This window comes from Mastomys coucha, unplaced genomic scaffold (assembly GCF_008632895.1).
Source record: "Mastomys coucha isolate ucsf_1 unplaced genomic scaffold, UCSF_Mcou_1 pScaffold11, whole genome shotgun sequence".
In the NCBI taxonomy this organism is placed as follows: Eukaryota; Metazoa; Chordata; class Mammalia; order Rodentia; family Muridae; genus Mastomys; species Mastomys coucha.
Window position 1 is genome coordinate 4,589,289 of NW_022196893.1, and position 19,245 is coordinate 4,608,533.

Here is a 19,245-nt window from a genome sequence, read left to right on the forward strand (position 1 = left end):
ACACTGAGGAAATTCAAAAAATCATCAGATCCTACTACAAAAGCCTATATTCAACACAACTGGAAAATTTGGATGAAATGAACAATTTTCTAGACATATACCATGTTCCAAAGGTAAATCAGGATCAGATAAACCATCTAAGCAATCCCATAACCCCAAAGCAGTTTCCAAACCATAAAGCCCAGGACTAGATGGGTTTAGTGCACAGTTTTATCAGACCTTCAAAGAAGACCTAATACCAATACTCCTCAAACTATTCCACAAACTAGAAACAGAAGGAACATTACCTAAGTCATTCTATGAAGCCACAGTTACCCTGTGTATTCTCCCTTGGAGATGGAATGGTTTCTGTCTAATCAGGAACTTGTCACAATTTCCTTTGATAGAGGACTTCATAAGAGATTTTTTTCTACTTCTATCATGTTTAATGTTCCAAATAGATTTTAAAAACTGGTTGAGTGCATATTACTTTTAGGTTCAGAAGATATATGTATATTTAAGAAGCATTTAACTATTATAAATTATTTTGATGACTTAAAAAATGCCAATACTGAGTTGTATATTTTAAAATAAATTTCATTAGTTTAATAAAGAAAAGGAAAAAATACTATCAGACCAAATTCAAGAACACATTAATATCATTGTGGTGGTTTGAATGAGAATGGCCTCCATATTTTTATATATTTGAATGCCTGGTTCCCAGCCTGTTGGTGTTCTGGCTGATTTTGTGTGTCAACTTGACACAAGGAGTTATCACAGAGAAAGCCTCCCTTCAGGAAATGTCTCCATGAGATACAGTTATAAGTCATGTTTTCAATTAGTGATCAAGGAGGGAGGGCCCATGTGGGTGGTATCATCCCTGGGCTGGTGGTCCTGGTTCCTATAAGAAGCAAGCTGAGCAAGCCAGGGGAAGCAAGCCAGTAAGCATCACCCTCCATGGCCTCTGCGTCAGCATGAGCCTCCAAGTTCCTGTCCTGTGTGAGTTCCTTTTTTGACTTCCTTTGGTGATGAACAGCAAAGTGAAGGGTAAGGTGAATAAACTCTTTCCTCTCCAACTTGCTTCTTGGTCAGGAATAGAAACCCTGACTTATTACAGTTGGGAAGGATTAGAAGTGGGCCTTTGTTGGGAGAGGTATTTTGTTGGAGATGGGTTTTAAGGTTTCAAAAGTCAACAGAAGGTCCAGTCTCTCTCTCCCCTCTGTCTCTGTTTCTGTCTCTGTATCTCTGTCTCTGTCTCTGTATCTCTGTCTCTGTCTCTATCTCTGTCTCTGTCTCTCTCTCTCTCTCCTTCTTTTTCCCTCTCTCCCTCTCTCTTTGCCTGCTGCCTGTGGATCAGGATATGGAATTCTCAGCTACTTCTCCAGCACTGTGTCTCCCTTTCTGCCACAATTCTCCCCACCATGATGACAATTTACTCCCCACCCTCTGACTGTAAGCAAGCCCCTCAATTAAATGCTTTCTTTTATAAGAAGTTCCTTGGTCATGGTGTTTCTTCACTGCAACAGTGACTGAGACAGAAGTTGGGACCAGGGAGTAGACTATTACTGACAGGCCTGTCCATGCTGTTGTCTGGAGGAAGATGGAAGATTTGGGGACTTAGGACTGGAAACGTGCATGACCGTGTTAAGTGGAGCTTACAGGGCTGTAGTAGGATGTAAGTAAGACTATAGTAGGCAGAGAGTGGTGCTGAGCGTGACGTGCAGTACTGGGGCCCAGCTCAGGAGGTCTCAAAATATTAGAGACCATTCTTGTGATATTTTGGCAAAGAATGTGGCTGCTTTTGGCCCTTGTCCTAAAAAAATCTACCAGAGGCCTAAACTGAAGAGTTTTGGGTTAATGCCACTGGCTAAGGAGATTTCAAGACATTAGTACTAACTGTATCCTGTGCATCCTGTGGTTTATTAGTGCCCACTTTTATGTAGCTCTACAATGAAAAAGAGTAAACGGGGTAACGAGAAATAGAGAAAGCACAGTTTGAGGAGAAAAGAGGCATAAGGAAATGTAGTGAAGTCCTGGGCTGAATGAGATAAAAAGTCTGATGCTAAATGGGATAAAAAGAGTGCTAACCTCAGGGCAAGATCCCAGCTAGCTGAACTTTCAGTTTGTGAGAAGGAATTAAAGGAAAGCTTAAGTAGCAAATGAAACCAACAGAGGAAAGCTGATACAAATGTAACTCAAGGTGGCACTCAGGTTCCAGCCCCAGCAAGCAGGAGAACTCCATAATGTTGGCCACGTGGTTCTTGTTTTAGAGTAAAGTATATGGGAAATGGGTCATGGCATTTTCGTCTCCAGTTAGGGGAAGCTGCTATAGGCAGGCGTGTGTCTGGGAAGTCCTTGCATGGACACCTGGAGAGGCCATCGTGGGAAGCTTTGAAGGTGAAGCCTGGGTTGTGTTGGAGACCTCAAGATGTTGGAGATGCCAGAGCTATGGGATACCTGCCAAGTAGAGCTGCTGACCGGGGCTGGAACCCGTCCAAGAGAGAGAACTGTGTTGCAGTCAACAAAGCCGGAGCAGATTGGAGTTCTGAGGAGCCCTTTGACGTTGGACATGGAGATGCAGAGCGTGGCATTCGCCCAGCTGGGTGTTGGATTTGCTTTGGCCCAATATCTCCTCACTCTACTCCCTTTCCTCCCTTTTTGGAATTTAATGTATATTCTGTGACATTGTATGTTTGAAGTGTGTGATCTGCTTTACAGAGAGTTCCAGTTAAGAGATTCCTCTGAGTCTCGGAAGAGACGTTGTTGGACTTTAAACAGTGTTGAGACTGTAGTAGACAACGGGGACTTTTGAAGCTGGTCTGAATGCATTTTGCATTATGATATGGCTATAAGCTTGTGGGGGCCAGGGAATGGAGTGTGGTGGTTTGAATGAGATTAGCTCCTGTAGGTTCTTATATTTGCATGTTTGGTTCCCAGTTGGTGGACTGCTGGGAAGGATTAGGAGGTGTGTCCTCGTTGGAGGAGATATGTTGCAGGGGATGGGCTCTGTGGTTTCAAAAGCCCATTCCAGGGTCGGTCTCTCTCTTTGCCTGCTGCCTGTGGATCTGAATGCAAAGCGCTCAGCTACTTCTCCAGAACCATGCCTGCCTTTCTGCTACCAAGTTCTCTGTCAAGGTGGTAACAGGCTAATCCTCTGAACCTGTAAGCGGTCCCCCAATTAAGTGCTTTCTTGGGGACCATCGCTTTCAGTTGCCTTGGTTGTGGTATCTCTTCAAAGCAATAGAACAGGAACCAAGAAAAACCATACACCATAACAGGCTGGCTTCACTTCTGGGATAGTCTAATATGTGGAAACCAAGAAAGTGTCTTGGTTATTTATCGGATATAAATAGAATAAGGGATGGAAATCACATGATCATGTCACATGATCATATGAATCGACATGATAGCATGCGTATCCTTCCTTAATAAAAGCTCTGAAGAAGATAGGCCTAGAAGGAGCATACCTCAACATAATATAGGCTGTACGCTAAAATCTACAGTCAACATCCAATAAATGAAGACGGCTGAGGGCATTTCTCCTGAAATCAGGGACGAGATAAACTCTTTACACTTGTGTCCAGTATAGAGCTTGAATTACTTGTGAGTATACAAAACTAAGATACAGAAACAAGTGTCACGAGGAAGAGATGAAGAACTCAAATGACCTTCGTCCTATTTGCAGATGGCATGACTCTCTACACCAGTGCTTCTCAACTCTCCTGCTGCTGCATTCCTTTAAATTAGCTCCTCAAGCTGTGGTGACCCCAACCATAAAATTGTTATATCGCTACTTCATAACTGTAATTTTGCTACTGTTAGGAATCGTAATATAAATATCTGATACCACTAGAGAACTCTTCGATCTGGCAAACACTTAGCAAACCAGCAGGATACAAAAATCAACATACAAAAATCAGTGGTTTTCTATATCTCAATCATGCCCTTATACTGATAATGCACATGCTAAGAAAGAAAGCAAGAAAACAGATCTTATTTACAATAGCCTCAAAAAATAGTAATGAAAACCAAACATAAACCTAACAAAGGAGGTGACAGACTTATAGCATCAAGACTTTAAAACATTGCCTAAGGAATTTCAAGAAGGCACCAGAAGACAGACCTTTCACTGCTAATGGATGGGTGGGATTAATAATACAAAAATGGCTACCTTACCAAAAGCTGTCCACAGACTCAGTACGGGCCCATCAAAAGTTAATGATGTTCTTCACAGAAAGAGAAGACATCCTTAAATTAATATGGAAATCACAGAGTATGCTGAACACCAAAAGAACCCTAAGCAGAGACGGCAATGGCCGAGGTATTCAAATTATACCACAGGGCCACAGAAACAGAACCAGTGTGGAGCTGACACAAAATCAGACAAATCAACCAATGGAATAGAGTAGAGACTCCTGAAATAAACCCACTGCAGGCCTCTTGATTTACAACAAATATGCCAGAAATATATGCTGGAGAAGAGAATGGCTTTCAACAAATGGCGTCGGAAAAAACAGGTCATCCCCACGAGGGGATGACTTAAACTAGATCACTATCTCTCACCCTGAATAAAATTCAATTTATGATGGATCAAAAACCTTCACATAAGACCTGACAACTTGAAACTGCTAAAAGAAGAAAAAAAAAAAAGATGGAAATGCTTCAAGATATAGGCATTGACACACAAGCAGAACTCTCATCTCAAAGGGGATAAAGGATCGTTTATTTTGGAGCTGAGTATGAGTGACCGTAGCTCCAGGACACAGATTTAGTCTTCTCTAAATTCCATGTCCCAGGCAGGTTGCATTTATGATGAGCTTTTTACAGCGGCAGAACAAAAGAAAGCCATAGTGGAGGTATTTTCCAAGTAAGTTTGTGGGTAGAGCAGGGAGATGGACAGATAGGATGCTGCTGTAGGCCTTAGCTGCTATCTGATAACATCTCATCCCTTGGTTGGTGGAAATCTAGGGTTTTGATACATTAATACATTGTAAAGGTTTTTTTTTTTTAATTTGCTAGAATATTAGGTCAGACTTTATCTCTTAGTGATGGAGTATTTGTTCTCCAGCCAGAAGAGGGGAGGAATGGCTGTTTAGTAGGCTAAAGATAGCCCACAATAAACTGCAATTAAGCTCTGGGTTTGCACCATTCTGTCCTCTCCACATGGCTGAAATCAGTTAATCAGCCTCTGCAGACACAGCTGCTTTCCAGGAATTCCCGTTTACATAAGCACAGGCAAGGACTTTATGAAAGGCACTCTAATAGCTCAGGCAACAACTGCAAGAATTGACAAATGGGATCGCATGAAATTAAAAAGCTTTGGCACAGCAAAAGAAACAATTACCAGGGCGAAAGGTCAGCCCGTAGGATGGGGGGAAATCATTGGTAGCTATTCATCTGATGGGGGATTAATATTGGGAGCATTTAAGGAGCTAAGAGAATTAAACACCAAAAGACAAATCATCCAATAATGAATTGAGCAGGCAGTTCTCAAAAGAAGCAGTACAAATGGTCAATAAGCATCTGAAAAAAAAAAAAGTTCAACATCCTTAGCCCTCTGGGAAATCCAAGTCAGAACCACATCGAGATTCCCTATCATCCTACAGAGAATGGCAGTGTTATCATTTGCTTATATTGCTGCTGTGATGGGACGCTCATTGATTGAAATCAGTTTAGAGTAGAAATGGGTTTATTTGGTTTGTGGGGGGAGTCAGGGCAGGAACTCAAGCAGGAACTAAAGCTGAAACCATGCAGCTCCAGTCACTTGGCTTATGCTCAGCTCTCTTCCTGCCTAGGGATGGTACTGCCCGTAGTGGGCTGGACCTTCCTACATCAATTAGCAGTCCAGCCAATGCCCCCAAAGAAACGCACTTAGGCCAATTCAAAGGAATTTTCTTTTCCCAGCTGATTCTAGCCTATGCCAAGTTGACAGTAAAACCTGTGCAGCACAGGGTACTGTCAGGAAGACAAACAAGTCTTGGTGAGGACTGTGTGGGGAGTGGGATTTATGCAATGTTAGTTGGTGAAACTGTACTTGAGCAGCACCTGTGGAAATAAGTATGACTGTTCCTCGAAGCTAAAAGGAGGTGTGTCACATGACCCACCTTTACCATTCCTGGGTCTTAAGTCAACCTACCACAGAGACATGTGCCTTTCCATGTTTACATGGCACTGCTTGCAACAGCCAAGGTATGGAAAGAGCCTTGTTCTCCATCAGAAGATAAACGGAAGCCTAAACACACAGTGGGCTTTTATTCAGACATACAAAGGATGTTTGTCTGATTCCATTTCTGCAGGAAAACAGATGTAACAGGAGATCAAGTGAAATAAGCCAGATGGGAAAAGATGGATGTCACTTGTCTCGTCTTATACCTGGAATCTAGATTAAACAGTACGTTAAAAAGAACGACAACATGAAAATGGATGGGAGACTGCTTTCGAGAGGAAGATGATTAGTGGTGCAGGAAGGAAGAACAAGGGTGGATACAAGGAGCCTGCGTGACGCACGTGTTTCTGTGTGTTGTAGCAAAACCCCTTGTTATGTACAATGAGTCTATCCTATTAAAAAAAAAAAAAGAACTGTTTGCTCCCAAAAGTTCTAGATACAGCACCACAATGTTTGGTGGCAGGTTTGGAATGTTGTGAACTTTTAACCCAGAGAGATGGGCTAGGAAGCGGGGAGGAGGTAAGAAGCTTGGAGAGGGAGTGTTCTGTGGATCAGCACTGACACAGAGCAGAGGGTCACTGTCATCAGTACAGGACGCTCAGCAGTTTTCTGGAATCAGATGGATGCTGCTGCCAGACTGAGAACACACGGCCATGACCACGGCTCTGTGATTAGACTCAGGGTAGAAGTCTGGAGCATGCAAGGCAAAGCCATGCTGGGCTCTTGGATGGAAAACAGGACATATGAATGACCTGGGCTCAGATGGCTAGCCACACGGAGGGCACGAAGACTAGGGGACAGTGAGTTAATTTTAGTCCATGTTGCAAGAGAATGGGGAGATTCCTAGAAACTGAGCACTCAAAATTGCACCTTTCAAATGTTCTTGGTGAAGAAACAACCAAAGAATGTGTACGTTCTGGGCTTTGGACCGTCTGAAGACTATCTCTGCTTGGACAGTATGAGCCACTGCGGCAAGTCCTGTGGTGCAGAGGTGGGGGCACATCTGGATGTGTTCGGAGGCAAAATGCTAAGTGGCTCTGGCTCCCTCACCATGCCCACACTCAGCTTGCCAAACCCCAGCTCTGTGTCAGAAAGCCTCAGGAGGGTCCTTGTCCACTCCAGGGAGATGACGCTCCAGGCTGACCTGTAGCCTTCACCTCTAGCTTTGGTTCCTGCCCTAGGGCATTACTGCAAAAAACCTGCAGCTGTGCCTGTGTGTGCACCTGTTTTGTTGGCTTGTTTGTTTTCTCTCAATTTCTTGAGACAGGGCCTTACTCTGCAGCTCAGGCTGGCTTGGAACACACTGTGTGGTCCAGGCTGGCCTCAGAGTCATGGTGATCCTTCTGTCTCAGCTTCTCAGCTTCTCATGTGCTGGTATGAAAGACACTCACTGTTAAGAGTTGGATTCTGCTGTGCAGTTTCTCAATAAATCCACAATGATGAGAAAAAAAAACTTGAAAAAAGGAATTATGTGAACACAATCTTTGCTCTTTTTCCTCTGCAGTCCATATTGAGGCTGTTCAGACTTCCCTGAAAACCAGGCAGCTCATCAAGTCTGCTCTCTACCACCTGGACTGATAAAGTCCTCTAACTCTTTGAGTCCCCGTCCCTCTTTCTGTAAAACTAGGGCATAAGAACCTCTTGGTAGGATGGACACACTTCTTCCTGTAATAGTGACCACCTGGTAAGCTGCCTGATCTCAGAGTTGTGCAAAACACCCAGCAAGCCAAAGTTCTTCCCATCTTGATGAATGTGTTAGTGTTATATAGCAGTTAGATTATAACTCTGCAATCATGGGCCCTGTCCAACCTGTGTCTCATTATCGGTGGCTTGGAGGCAATTTCTATCTATTACTTACCATACTCTGATTCTCTCAGAAGCTTTCTCTGTCTGCCTCCTGCCTTCTGCCCTTGTGTTAGGATGGCTTCCACTAGATGGCATTGTGCTGGGCCACAGTTTGGATGTGGCAGCAAGTATGTTATTACAAACCTTCTCATGACATTAACCTTCTGAGCTAGTCAGTGTGATTTGGACAGAGAAATAAGCCTGGTCTCACTTGTAGAAGGCTGTAGCTTGGAGTGTGGTACACCTTGGTGATAGTCACTGTTCTCTGAACACCATTTGTGTTGTGTGTATAGAATAGTTAGTTTAACATGGGGGCTCCCCAGGGTCAGTGGATCTGGGGAAAACCACCTGTTTCAGGCCCCTGGAGGCCATTATAGACTACAGAATGGTAGGGAGCCATTGATATTTCTGGTTCACCCCCGGTTTGGTGGGCTGGGGCAGCTGAGTCCAAAGCTTGTATGTCCCCATCAAGCAGGTACCCAAGAGGCAGGAGCTCAAGGGTTGGGGTTTGAGGAGTGGGCGAAGCTGGCAACATTTCTTCCAGATGCTGGTGTATGGCATTGGGAAAGGGATGGGTAGGAAGAAACATTCTTAGAGGGAGTGGGGCTATAGCCAGATGGTTGGTTTCTGTATAGAGGTCTAGCAGGGTCCTGCATGACACGGTTCTGCTGAAGAGACCATTTCAAGGACAAGAACATACAGAAAACACATGGATGGGAGAGCTTGGAACCATGCACCTATATGGTTTGGGGGGTTTGGACCCCCCAGGCAACTGACTGAAGGGCTTTTGGAAGCCCTTGGGGAACCAGCCTGTGTGCTGTGGGTGGGCAGCCTACCGTGGACTTGGTCATGTGCTCCACGGCCAGCTGCATGAAGGACTTTTGCCAGGTTTCCTCCAAGACATCGAGGGTTCCAATGACTGCCACCAGGACCTGGAACAGCCGGAATCTGTGTCGGCAGGAGATCTGTGGAGGACAGAGGCTCTATTGAGACCATGGTGTCTGACAGTGACGGGATGCCAAGGAGAACACTATTGAGAGGATAGGAAAGGAGGCTGGAGGGAGGGAGCACATGTGGACACATCCATTTGGCAATCCTTAGGAGACACCTGACATGTGTTAACCCTGACCCTGGCCTATAGAGTCGAGAGGAAGTAGAGCGTGTCTATCCACTGCTGTGGATTTAAAAACTCCACCTTCAAAGTGAGGTCATCACTTCATTAGCACATAGGCAGGTTTTTCTCATCCATGCATTAATGCATTTATGTATTCAAGCATTCGTAAATGAATGCTTCCATCTCCATATTTACTCTCTACCTACACTTCCCTTCTTCCCTCCCTATATCAATCCACCTCTCCATCAGTTACTATAGCTATCTACCCACCAATCTATCCACTCAACCCTACATCCACTGTATCTACTATATCTACCCATCCACCCATCATCCAACCGTTTGCCCACCTCCCACCCACCTACATATTCACCCACCAGTTTCTACCATTTACAGCTTCTGTGACCTTAGGCAAATCCTTCTCTTCCCCAAGCTATAGTTCTGCATCTGTGAGAGTCATAAGCTCTACCTCATGAGTGTGCTCTGAGCATGGTAAAGGTAAGTGGGTACATTTCCCTTCCTCCCTACTTAGCCTATTGGCATGCAAGGAGATTGAGATTTTGCCAGAATGATGCAACTTTCCCATTTAAATTCAGGGTTTGAGTCATGCTTGGGACCCAGTGCTCCCTTATGGTCCCTATGCTTGCCTCAGGGGCCTAAGCAATACCACCTCTGGATTGTTTTTGAAGAAGTCATGGATGGTTTCCATCACCAGGTTGGGGAACCTCTGAGCCATCTTCTTTATCTTCTTGGTGATGTACTTGATTTGGAGAAGGTCTGAGGTGCCTATGTCTCGGAGCATCTTGAAGCAGATGGCTGAAGATGACAAGAAGGATGTGAAGATGACTGGCCTTTGGGAGGTCACAATGTGGCAGAGGGTTGGTAAGGAGTGTGGGTAAGGAGGGGCAAACATATAATGAAAATGAGAGCCCGACACATTGGGAAGTCGTCTGATAGTCTTGCTTTCTACGTGGTCCTTCATGGGGTTTAAGATGGGACAGAGCAGGAATACATTCTCATATGCATATCCTCCTTCTCTCATTCATATATTATTAATTATTCTCATATTCATTCACCCATCTTTCTACCTACCCACCCATCAATTCATCCTAATTTCTATATATTCAGTGATCTAGCTCTTCATCTCATGTCTGTTCATTTCATATTTATTTAACTACCCATTTACTCGGGTAACTCTAAAACCTACTAACTAGCTCCTACTAACTAACTCCACACCTACACCTACCTAATTACTACCTATTAATACATATTTTGATCCATTTGGCAATATATCCACCCATGTAATCATAAATCCATTAAAATCTCTTTTTATCCTTCCATATATAAATCCTTTGCTTTTTTCAACTGTCTATCTAGATGTCACCTGATACCCTTCGGCTTTGGAATGAAGAGGAGAGCATTCCAGAAAGAGAGTTTTGTGTCTAAGCTGATGTTCTGAGGTGTAAATGGTGTGGCTGGAGAGGAGGTGTGGCTAGGAGGAGAAGAGGGCATTTTTTTTTTGTTGGTGCTCTAGGAGGCAAGAACAAGCCAAGGGGCTCCCAGACAGCTGGGCATGTCTGCAGCCTTCGTTGATACACAAAGTCCTAGAGAGGAGCTCCTTCTACTCCTCATCCTCAGGACTACGTCTGGTGGAGGGACTAGGTGGGGCCTGTTGTCTAGGCTACCCTCACCTGAGCTGTATGCCTCCTCCATAAATAACTGGTGTTCCAAGGAAGTCTGGCTGCTCTTGGATCTGCTCAGCAGGATGGTGGATTCTCTGTCCCAGGAGGCAGAATCCTGAGATTCCTTGGTACATGTCGATGACTCCTTCGTAGAAACAGAAACGTGGGAGAAGATTCTGAAATGGAACAAGTTTCGCGTGTAAACATCATGTGCACTTATGTGTAGTTATGTGCGGGGCACATTGTTATGGTTTACTCCGGATCAGGCTCTGCAATGTCCTTCCATATGTCTGTCCTTCTGTTTAGTGGTTGGGTGAGCCTGAAGTGTGCATGTGTGTGTGTGTGTGTGTGCATGTGCGTGCGCGCGCACGTGAGTGTGTGTGTGTGTTTACCTTGCAGCTCTAGGACACTGCTGAATAAGCTAAAGCTTTGTAGACTGGGTCTGACCCCACACAGGGTCATGTAACTGCATGTTGGAGCCTCAAAAAATATTTCTGAACATGCAATACCAAAACCTAATTCAAAATTAAACATACTGCGAATTGGAGATAATTCTGAAAGTGTTTGCCTGTGCTGCGTTGTTTGACGTCACCGCAGCCTAGGTCCTGAGCACACCACCCATGCATTCTGCACTGCACATGGTATCATGGAAAATGAACTCTGAATAGTTCCTTGCCAGAATCACTCAGCATGTATCACATTAGCGCAACTCTAGATTGTATTGTGTTAGACAAACAAGCACATCCATCGCATTAGAAACTAATTTGCTTTCATCTTTAATAAATGGTAAGATCCTACACACCAAATAATTGATTAAGAGAAAATGCTTTGTGGTTTTTTGATCAGCCTGTGTTTGACTTGCATGCCTGTTGTATATACCTGTCTTTGGGGGATGTTTGGCTTGTATGCCTATTGTGTACATCTGTATCCCTGAGGTCTTGTAAAAGTTTCTTATGAATGGAGAAGTTTAAGGTCTGAAGTAGATGGTTTGGTCCAGCAGGGAGACAGACAGACACACTAGGAGTCCAGAAGGGCTCAGGGTGGCTCATCCCAGTGCTCTCTCTTTCTCTCTCTCTCATATTGACTTGGATAGCCAGGGTTTTCAGAGTGGCACAGGTAATATCCTGCCTACCCAGCTATCCCTTGAGGAGTTTCCATGTATGTGGGCAGATCTGCAGGAGCACGAGCGGCAAGAACAGAGATGGATGCAGGTCTTTATGCTTTGTAAAAGGATGCACAGTCTCTCCCTAGATGGGCAGTTACCATAAAGGGCCTGAAGAAAAGGCCCTCTGGCTTTGGATGCTGCCCAAGTCTAGTTCTTCTCTGCTTCCATATTGGCTTCTGTTCCCTGTTTCACGACTGCCATCTGCTAGTTCATATGTAATTCTCAGTTTCACACATTTCCTATGGGGAAGGCCTGTTCAAGAATAGGTGAGGAGGATAACCATGCCTGCAGACTGAGCAAGATCATGAGGTATATTATAAAGCAGCCATCATGAGTGTTTTAAAAGACAGACATCATGGTTGTATACCAGAAGGTAGCAGTCTCCAATGCTTTATTTATTCATTGTTTCACCTGTGACACTTGCCATACGTCTCTGATCCCTGCCACCTGTGCATCCATGATGGAACCACCAGGACCAGATTTCCTTCTTGCCTTATGAAATCAGATATTGGCAGAAGATAGAGAAGATTGTGGTCATCAATGGACACCATCAGTATGGGACAATGATCCCTGAGAAATGGAAGTCTACAGGGTGAGCTTCAGGTTGTGAAAGCTAGTTGCTGAGACATAACCTAGTTCCCAGTAGAGACCAGGAAAGCCTGTGACATTTGTGAGCTGCTGACCTGGAGGTGGCAATGTGGGGAGACCTCAGGGGTCAGTGTTTGAGGGTGGGAGGTCCAGGAGGAATTCTGAAGGTCTCCAGAGTCCCCTTCCAAGCCCGTCTTTATCTGACCTTATTGTGTGAAGGAGTAGGAGTGGAGGAAGCTTTGGCACTGATGCAGGGCTAGGAAGTATTTCCCATCTCTACAATGAAGTCTTTAAGGAGTCACATCAATTACAGGGAAAAAAATGTACCCAAGCAATGATGCTCTGGCTCTCCCTGTCGAAGCTCTAAAAAGCAAGGCTCGAAGAGACCAGCTGTTTTAACAGGCCACATTCCAGACAGAGCTGAATGTGTGTAGGAACAGCATCATACCGAGCAAGGTCTAGTTCATGGTTCCTGGCAACCGCTTGAAATTTACCAGAAATGCAACACAGCAAGAAACAATCCACAAAGAGAAGAAAAATAACAGACCATAATCAATATGGAAGGTTGAATATGGTACACCCAATGTTAGGGAGGCTGAGGTGGGAGGACATCTCAGCAAGATTGGTCTACATAGCAAGTTTTGGGCTAGCCAGGGCTACACAGTGTGAAATCCTGTCACAAACAAACAGATGCATATCAGTGTTGGAGTCACAAAATTAGCAGACAAGTTCACCGAAACAGTTATATTCAACTTGGTAGAATGAGACACAAGGATGATAAGGAAAGAAAGAGATGACATAAAAAGGACGAGAATCATGCTTCAGATGAAGACTCCAGTGGGTGACTCCAACAGCAGACTATACACCTAGGAAGGAGAAACTGGCAAATAGCAAAGATCTGAAAACGAAAACATAAGCAGACTAGACAGGATGGAGCAGAGTTTTCAAGCTGTGGGGCCAACTTAGAATCTCTTACTACTTTTCAGGTTTGGATAAAGACTACAGATCCACTCATCTAGGACTTTGCCTCGAGCAGAGAGACACAAAGAACGCACCAAATGACATGGGGGTGGGGGTGGGGACGAGGAAATGCCGCCTGAATCCAAAGGCAAGAGAAACCAAACCAAACCAAAAAACAAAAACAAAAACAAAAACAAAGATATATGAAAGGAAACCAGGGCAGCAGTGTCCCTGGTAGAACCACGCAAAACCGAAGAGCAGGAAGAGGGGCAGAGGGGGGAGAGGGGCGGAGGGGGGAGGAGGAATCTCAGCTATCTAGAAGGCTCTATTCAAGAAAATACCTTTGAAACCTTCAGGTGAGATGTGGCACTTTTCATACATGTGTACACGCATCCCTCCCCCCATGGATTCATCCTCAGAGACCCAGACCACAGACAGTATTAGAGGAGACCCCCCCTTTGACCCAGAGGCAGGAGACTGACAGATCCATGTATGGAAATAGCAGAATAAAGAGCACTGGAGAGGCTTAAATATGCAGCTGAGTAGAAAAGGTCTCTGCTCGTCTAAAATATTTACTGTGAAATAATGCATTGTGGGCTCGTAACACATATAGAATTAAAATATATAACGTCAGTGTAAGATCATGGGAGAGTCGTAATAATGTGTTGACAGCTCTGGCACAGTGACAACGGTAATGATGTGGCACAAGGCAGAGGCTGTACCGAGTACTATAAATACCTAAGCGATGACAAAGAAGGACATCAACCCAAAGTCAGAACTGCAAAAAGACAATGAAGGGTCAAGAAGGCCAAGTTACAGCAATGGTCACACAGAATATAAGTGATTCAAACACTGCCATCTAGCAGACAAGACTGCCAAAATGAAGGAAGAAAGATCAGGTCTGTGTGTCCTGCATGAACTGCATTCGTGCTGCGAGGGGCAGGGCTCAGCTGTAATCCATACTCACATGGCTGAGACAGCAGAATTATGAGTTCATGGTTAGCATGGGCTACATAGTGAGATCCTGTCTTAAAAACAAAAACAACAAGACAGGTGCTGGAGAGACGCCTTGGACATTAAAAGCACTTGCTTGTGCAGAAGAGCCAGGTTGGATTCTAAGACTGACATGACTGGTACACAACTCCAGTTTCAGGGGTATCTGACACCCTCTTCTGAACTCTGTGGGGACCAGGCAGGCATGCAGTGCACAGACAAAACACTCATACATATAAAATAAATGAATCTCCAGGGACTAGGATCCTATCTGTAAAAATAAAACAGAACATATTAAACCTAAGAAAAGAAAAGAGCAAGAACCAGAGGGTTGGCAAGGTGCCTGAGCAGTAAGGACATTTTAATCAGGGCAGATGACCTGAGATCAATCCCCAAGACCCACAGGGTGGAAGGAAAGAATTGTAAGTAATCAGAAACAAACAAAGAAATACTAACAAACCGAGGTGGGAGGGATCTGGAAGGAGTTAGGGGAGGGTAAAATTTATCAAAATGTGCTATATGGACAAAATTTTCAAAGTAAAATGAACCCCTTCCTCCCAAACAGAGAGAACCAACGATGCCTGATACTGTTTTTTTGAAAAGCCAAATTCATTGACAAATCCCCTTGTGGGTTTATTGGAGCAAAAAAAGCAAAAAGGAGAAGATACAAATGATTAATTTAAAATCGAGTGGTGCCTAACTATGCATCTTATAGTGTTTGTAGGATGATAAAGGAATAGAATGTATAACTTTACTCAAGCTAGGATGACAACATAAACAGACTGGACAGACACTTAAGGCCATAAAATGCTAACACTCATTCTCAAGGCAAATAACAAAGATCATATATGATAAAAATCATTTTATATTGAAATGTCCTACAGTGAACAGTTCAAGCCCCTTACTTTTTACAGTGCATTTGGGGGAGAAATAATACTGATATTTATCTAGAAAACAGAAGAAATAACACAGTACCACTCATCTTGTGAGACATTCAAGCCCGCTCTTTCCATCTCTTCTTCCTGACAGGGTCTCACTGTGCAGGCCTGGGACCTGGAACTCACAAGATCCACCTGCCTCTGCTTTTTTTTTTTTTTTTTTTTTTTTTTTTTTTTTTTTGGTTTTTGGAGCTGCCTCTGCTTCTTGAGTGCTGGGATTAAAGTTGTGTGTCACCACACCTGGCCATCGGTGAACTTGCAAAAAAGGAAAGTACAGGCTCATACACTTCCTCTAAGGACACAAGTTTTCTTAAAAATATAGGGAACGCCTCACCTGTCATCTCCAGGTGGGGCTCCTCTTGAGAATACAAGGAAATTAATGTAACTTCCCATATTAACAGACTAAAGAATAAAGTCTCAATCAACAGAAGCAGAGAACATGTTTGAAAAATGCAACAATGAAATCACAATCGAAATGGGAATTAGAGGAGCCCTCTCAAAAGGACCTCAAGCACATAACCCCGCCCCCAGCTCCTAACACCGCCCCCAGGTCCTAATCCCGCCCCAGCTCCTAACCCCGCCCCCAGCTCCTATCACATTTAACCATGAAAGATAGACTCTTCCTTCCTAATTAAGAATGAGGCAAGAGCATCTTCATGACATCCATTAAACATTGTACTGTGGGGATGGCACCCCCCACAGTGGGCAGGGTCAATTAACAAGATAATTTCTCAACAAAGACATTTCTTCAGAGGCTGGATCTACAGGCAGGCGGCCATGACCATCCAGCATACCCGTTGGTTTCGGAAGATCCAAATCCTAGTACTTGCTAGACAAGTGTACCAACCATTGAACAACTTCCCCAGACCAGAGCAACTGAGTCTTGATGAATTTGCAAAAGCAATTCCAATAGGAAAGAGAGGCCAGACTTGCCAGCATATTGCACGCAGTGAAACAGTCGGACATATGCTCACAAAGCAAGCCCTATCTATATTTTAAACACATGCATAAAATAACCCAAAACAGCATGGAGTTCAAAGAAATGCTGAACTCTTCTTGAAAGTTCTAGAAGGAAACAGGAGAAATGCTCTCATGACCTTGAGTGACAAAGACTTCTTAGATGTGACAAAAGCACTACCCAACCACAAAATAAAAATATAGATACTTGATTAAATAATAGAAACGGAACGTGTGAAGGGTATTCAGAGGGAAAGGTGGAGTGGCAGGGCCTGGAAGCAAACCCTTGCAGATCACACCAGTAACAAAGGGTGGGTCCCAGATAGATCAAGAAACTCAGAGTCAAACTCACTCATGGACAACTGAACAAAACATAGGCAAAACAGTTGATGGGACAGCCACCTGTGAAGAGCAGCAGATGGCAGAGCAGTGGATGGTCGGAGCCATATCGTCCCTCTTAAGGTCAGAAAAAAAAAACACCCCCAAACCAAAGCCATGGCAGAGGAAGCTCCAAGCATCTCTAAAATAATATCAGGAAAACCTAATACATCAAAAGCCATGGGTCTGTGGAAGCAGGAAGTCTGGGGTGGGGAATGTTACAATCTCAACACTTGGGGAAAAGAGTTGGGTGAAGTTGGACTTAGGCACCCCAGCTGTGTGTGTTTACTTGAGTCACACACAAATCCCTGCACAAACGTTTAATAGTGCCTAACTTACAACAGGAAAATCGCAAAGCATGCAAATGCGCTTTCTAAAACAGCTGTAGCACACCCCCAGAAATCCGGTAAAACAGATCGATAATGGTACAAGACATCAGAAACACAGTATGACACACGGAAGAAGCCAGACCCCAAGGCTACACTCCGTGTCATTTTCCTAACATTATGGAAAAGGTAACATTGGTTAGTGGCTCCTGGGCTGAGTGTGGCTGGGAGCTCACTCACTACCAGGCTGTGTGGGAAAATGTTTGGAGACTGAGCTGTTTCTTATTTGTGGTCTAGGACACTCTCAAATCGGTGAATTCTATCATATATAAGTCTAAGTCTGTACAGGAAATGGGGAAAACCAAACAAAACCCAGAGAGCAGAAGGGAACCCATCCTGTTGGATCTCATTTCCTCCTGCTTCCTGCTTGTTCTACCCTAGTCCAGTGAGCTCTGGCTGTTTCTAAACCACTAGGCAAGCTACAACCTCAGGACATTTGCACTAGCTGCTCCTTTCTATCTGGAGGTCACTCCACTCCCCATCATTGCTCTTCTGGTCCCTTGTTTTTTAAATTATATATATATATGTATTACACACACACACACACACACACACACACACACACACACACACACACACACACAAACACACGTGCCTGCAGAGGCCAGAAAAAGGCATCAGATTCCCTGGAGCTGGCGTTACAGAAGATGCAAGTCCCCTGATATGGGTTCTTGAAAAGCAGACTTTGCAAGAGCAGTGTACACTCTTAAATGCTGAACCATCTCTCTAGCTCCTAGCTGTGCACTTCTTTCAAGCCGTACTTAGGTGTCATCTTGACAAACTTGTCTGAAACTTCAGCCTGACCCTCCTCACTCTACATAATTTTCTACCACTTCTCAGCCGGTAAGGTATAACTGACAGTCTCCTACCAATTCTCATCTCCAAGGCAACCCCAACCCCTCTGAATCTTTGGATGGAGCCCTGTAATACAGCCTTCAGAATATTAACCTGGCTAGCATACATGCTGTCTGAGAGCACTCCAGCAGACACCTCAGGCTGGTATGTCTCCTGCTCCCCCCTCTGGATCTGGCAGGATGCCCTTGGGTAGGGGGATTGTTTCCCTGGTTCTGGGGACAAGCTTGTGGAGAAACTATTCTAAAGTTGGGCAGAGAAGGGGCAGACACCTGGCCAGAGGGGAGGCCTTGGCTGTGGAGCAGGCTGCTGCCCTGCTATGGACAGACTTCTCTCCTTGCTCCAGGGCTCAGGTGAAATCTTCACTACACCGTGTATCCTTGGAGGTTGGACCTTCCAAATGACTGGGTCCTGGGGATGGGGCCTAAGCACAGGGTTAGTGCCTTCATAGGAGGATGTCCCATGTGAATGCTCAGCTAGAGGGTGGCTGTCAAGTGAGCCAGGAACCGGCTAATCTCAGTTGTCACATTTGGAAATTCTGTTCTGAAACTGTAGGGGACAAGAATGGTGGAGAAGCCCAGTCCTTGGTGCTCTGTCACTGTACAGAGTAGACTATGTCCTCATAAAGCTGGCCTCTGGGAGCTTGGCCCTATGCACAAAGCAAAGTTGGTCACAACTATTACTCTCAACTTCCCCTCATGGGGATCACATTGCAATGAGGTGGGACACAGGGAAAGGTGACCACACAAAGGAGCTGAGGACATTGTAGGCAGGAGCAAGATATGGGGAGACCATGTGGCAGAGGAAGAAGTCAATTTAAACAGCAGACCTGGAAGGCTAGGCTGAGGCTGTGGCCTGTGGGCAAAGCTACTCTGTGGGTACCTCATTTGCCTGCATATACATGTGTATTTATGTGTATACATGTGTATACACCCATGTATGTGCATATACATACATGTGTGTGCATACATGCATGTGTATGTACACGTGTGTATATGTACATGAAGGTACATATATTTGTATGTATGTGTGTGGGTATGCATGTACACATGTGTGTATGTGTGTGTGTGAGATGAGTGAGCAGCAGTATCTCCTCTTCTTGGGGTCAAGTCTGTAAAAACACAAGCTATTGTGTCCCTCCCACTCTCCCCTGAAGAAGCTGACAAGGAGGTATGCAGCAGCCCACCCCTGTCTGTCCAGCTGTCCATTTGCTGGCTCACACTGTTGTGACCCTTGCCCATCTTC

General features: G+C 44.6%; 1 protein-coding gene across 7 annotated transcripts in view; it reads right to left on the minus strand.

Moving 5' to 3' along the window:
- The window catches only part of LOC116073759 (maestro heat-like repeat family member 5), an 81,829-nt gene that overhangs the window by 56,987 nt on the left and 5,597 nt on the right, over positions 1-19,245 (minus strand). For 6 of the 7 annotated variants that reach the window (XM_031345839.1, XM_031345845.1, XM_031345830.1 and 3 more), the window contains exons 2-4: positions 10,793-10,959; positions 9,772-9,917; positions 8,827-8,955 (exon numbers count right to left, since the gene is read on the minus strand). In XM_031345839.1, coding sequence (XP_031201699.1) covers positions 8,827-8,955; positions 9,772-9,917; positions 10,793-10,959 — 442 coding nt within the window. The remainder of the gene's footprint in view (positions 1-8,826; positions 8,956-9,771; positions 9,918-10,792; positions 10,960-19,245) is intronic. The other variant, XM_031345855.1, reaches the window with a different exon arrangement.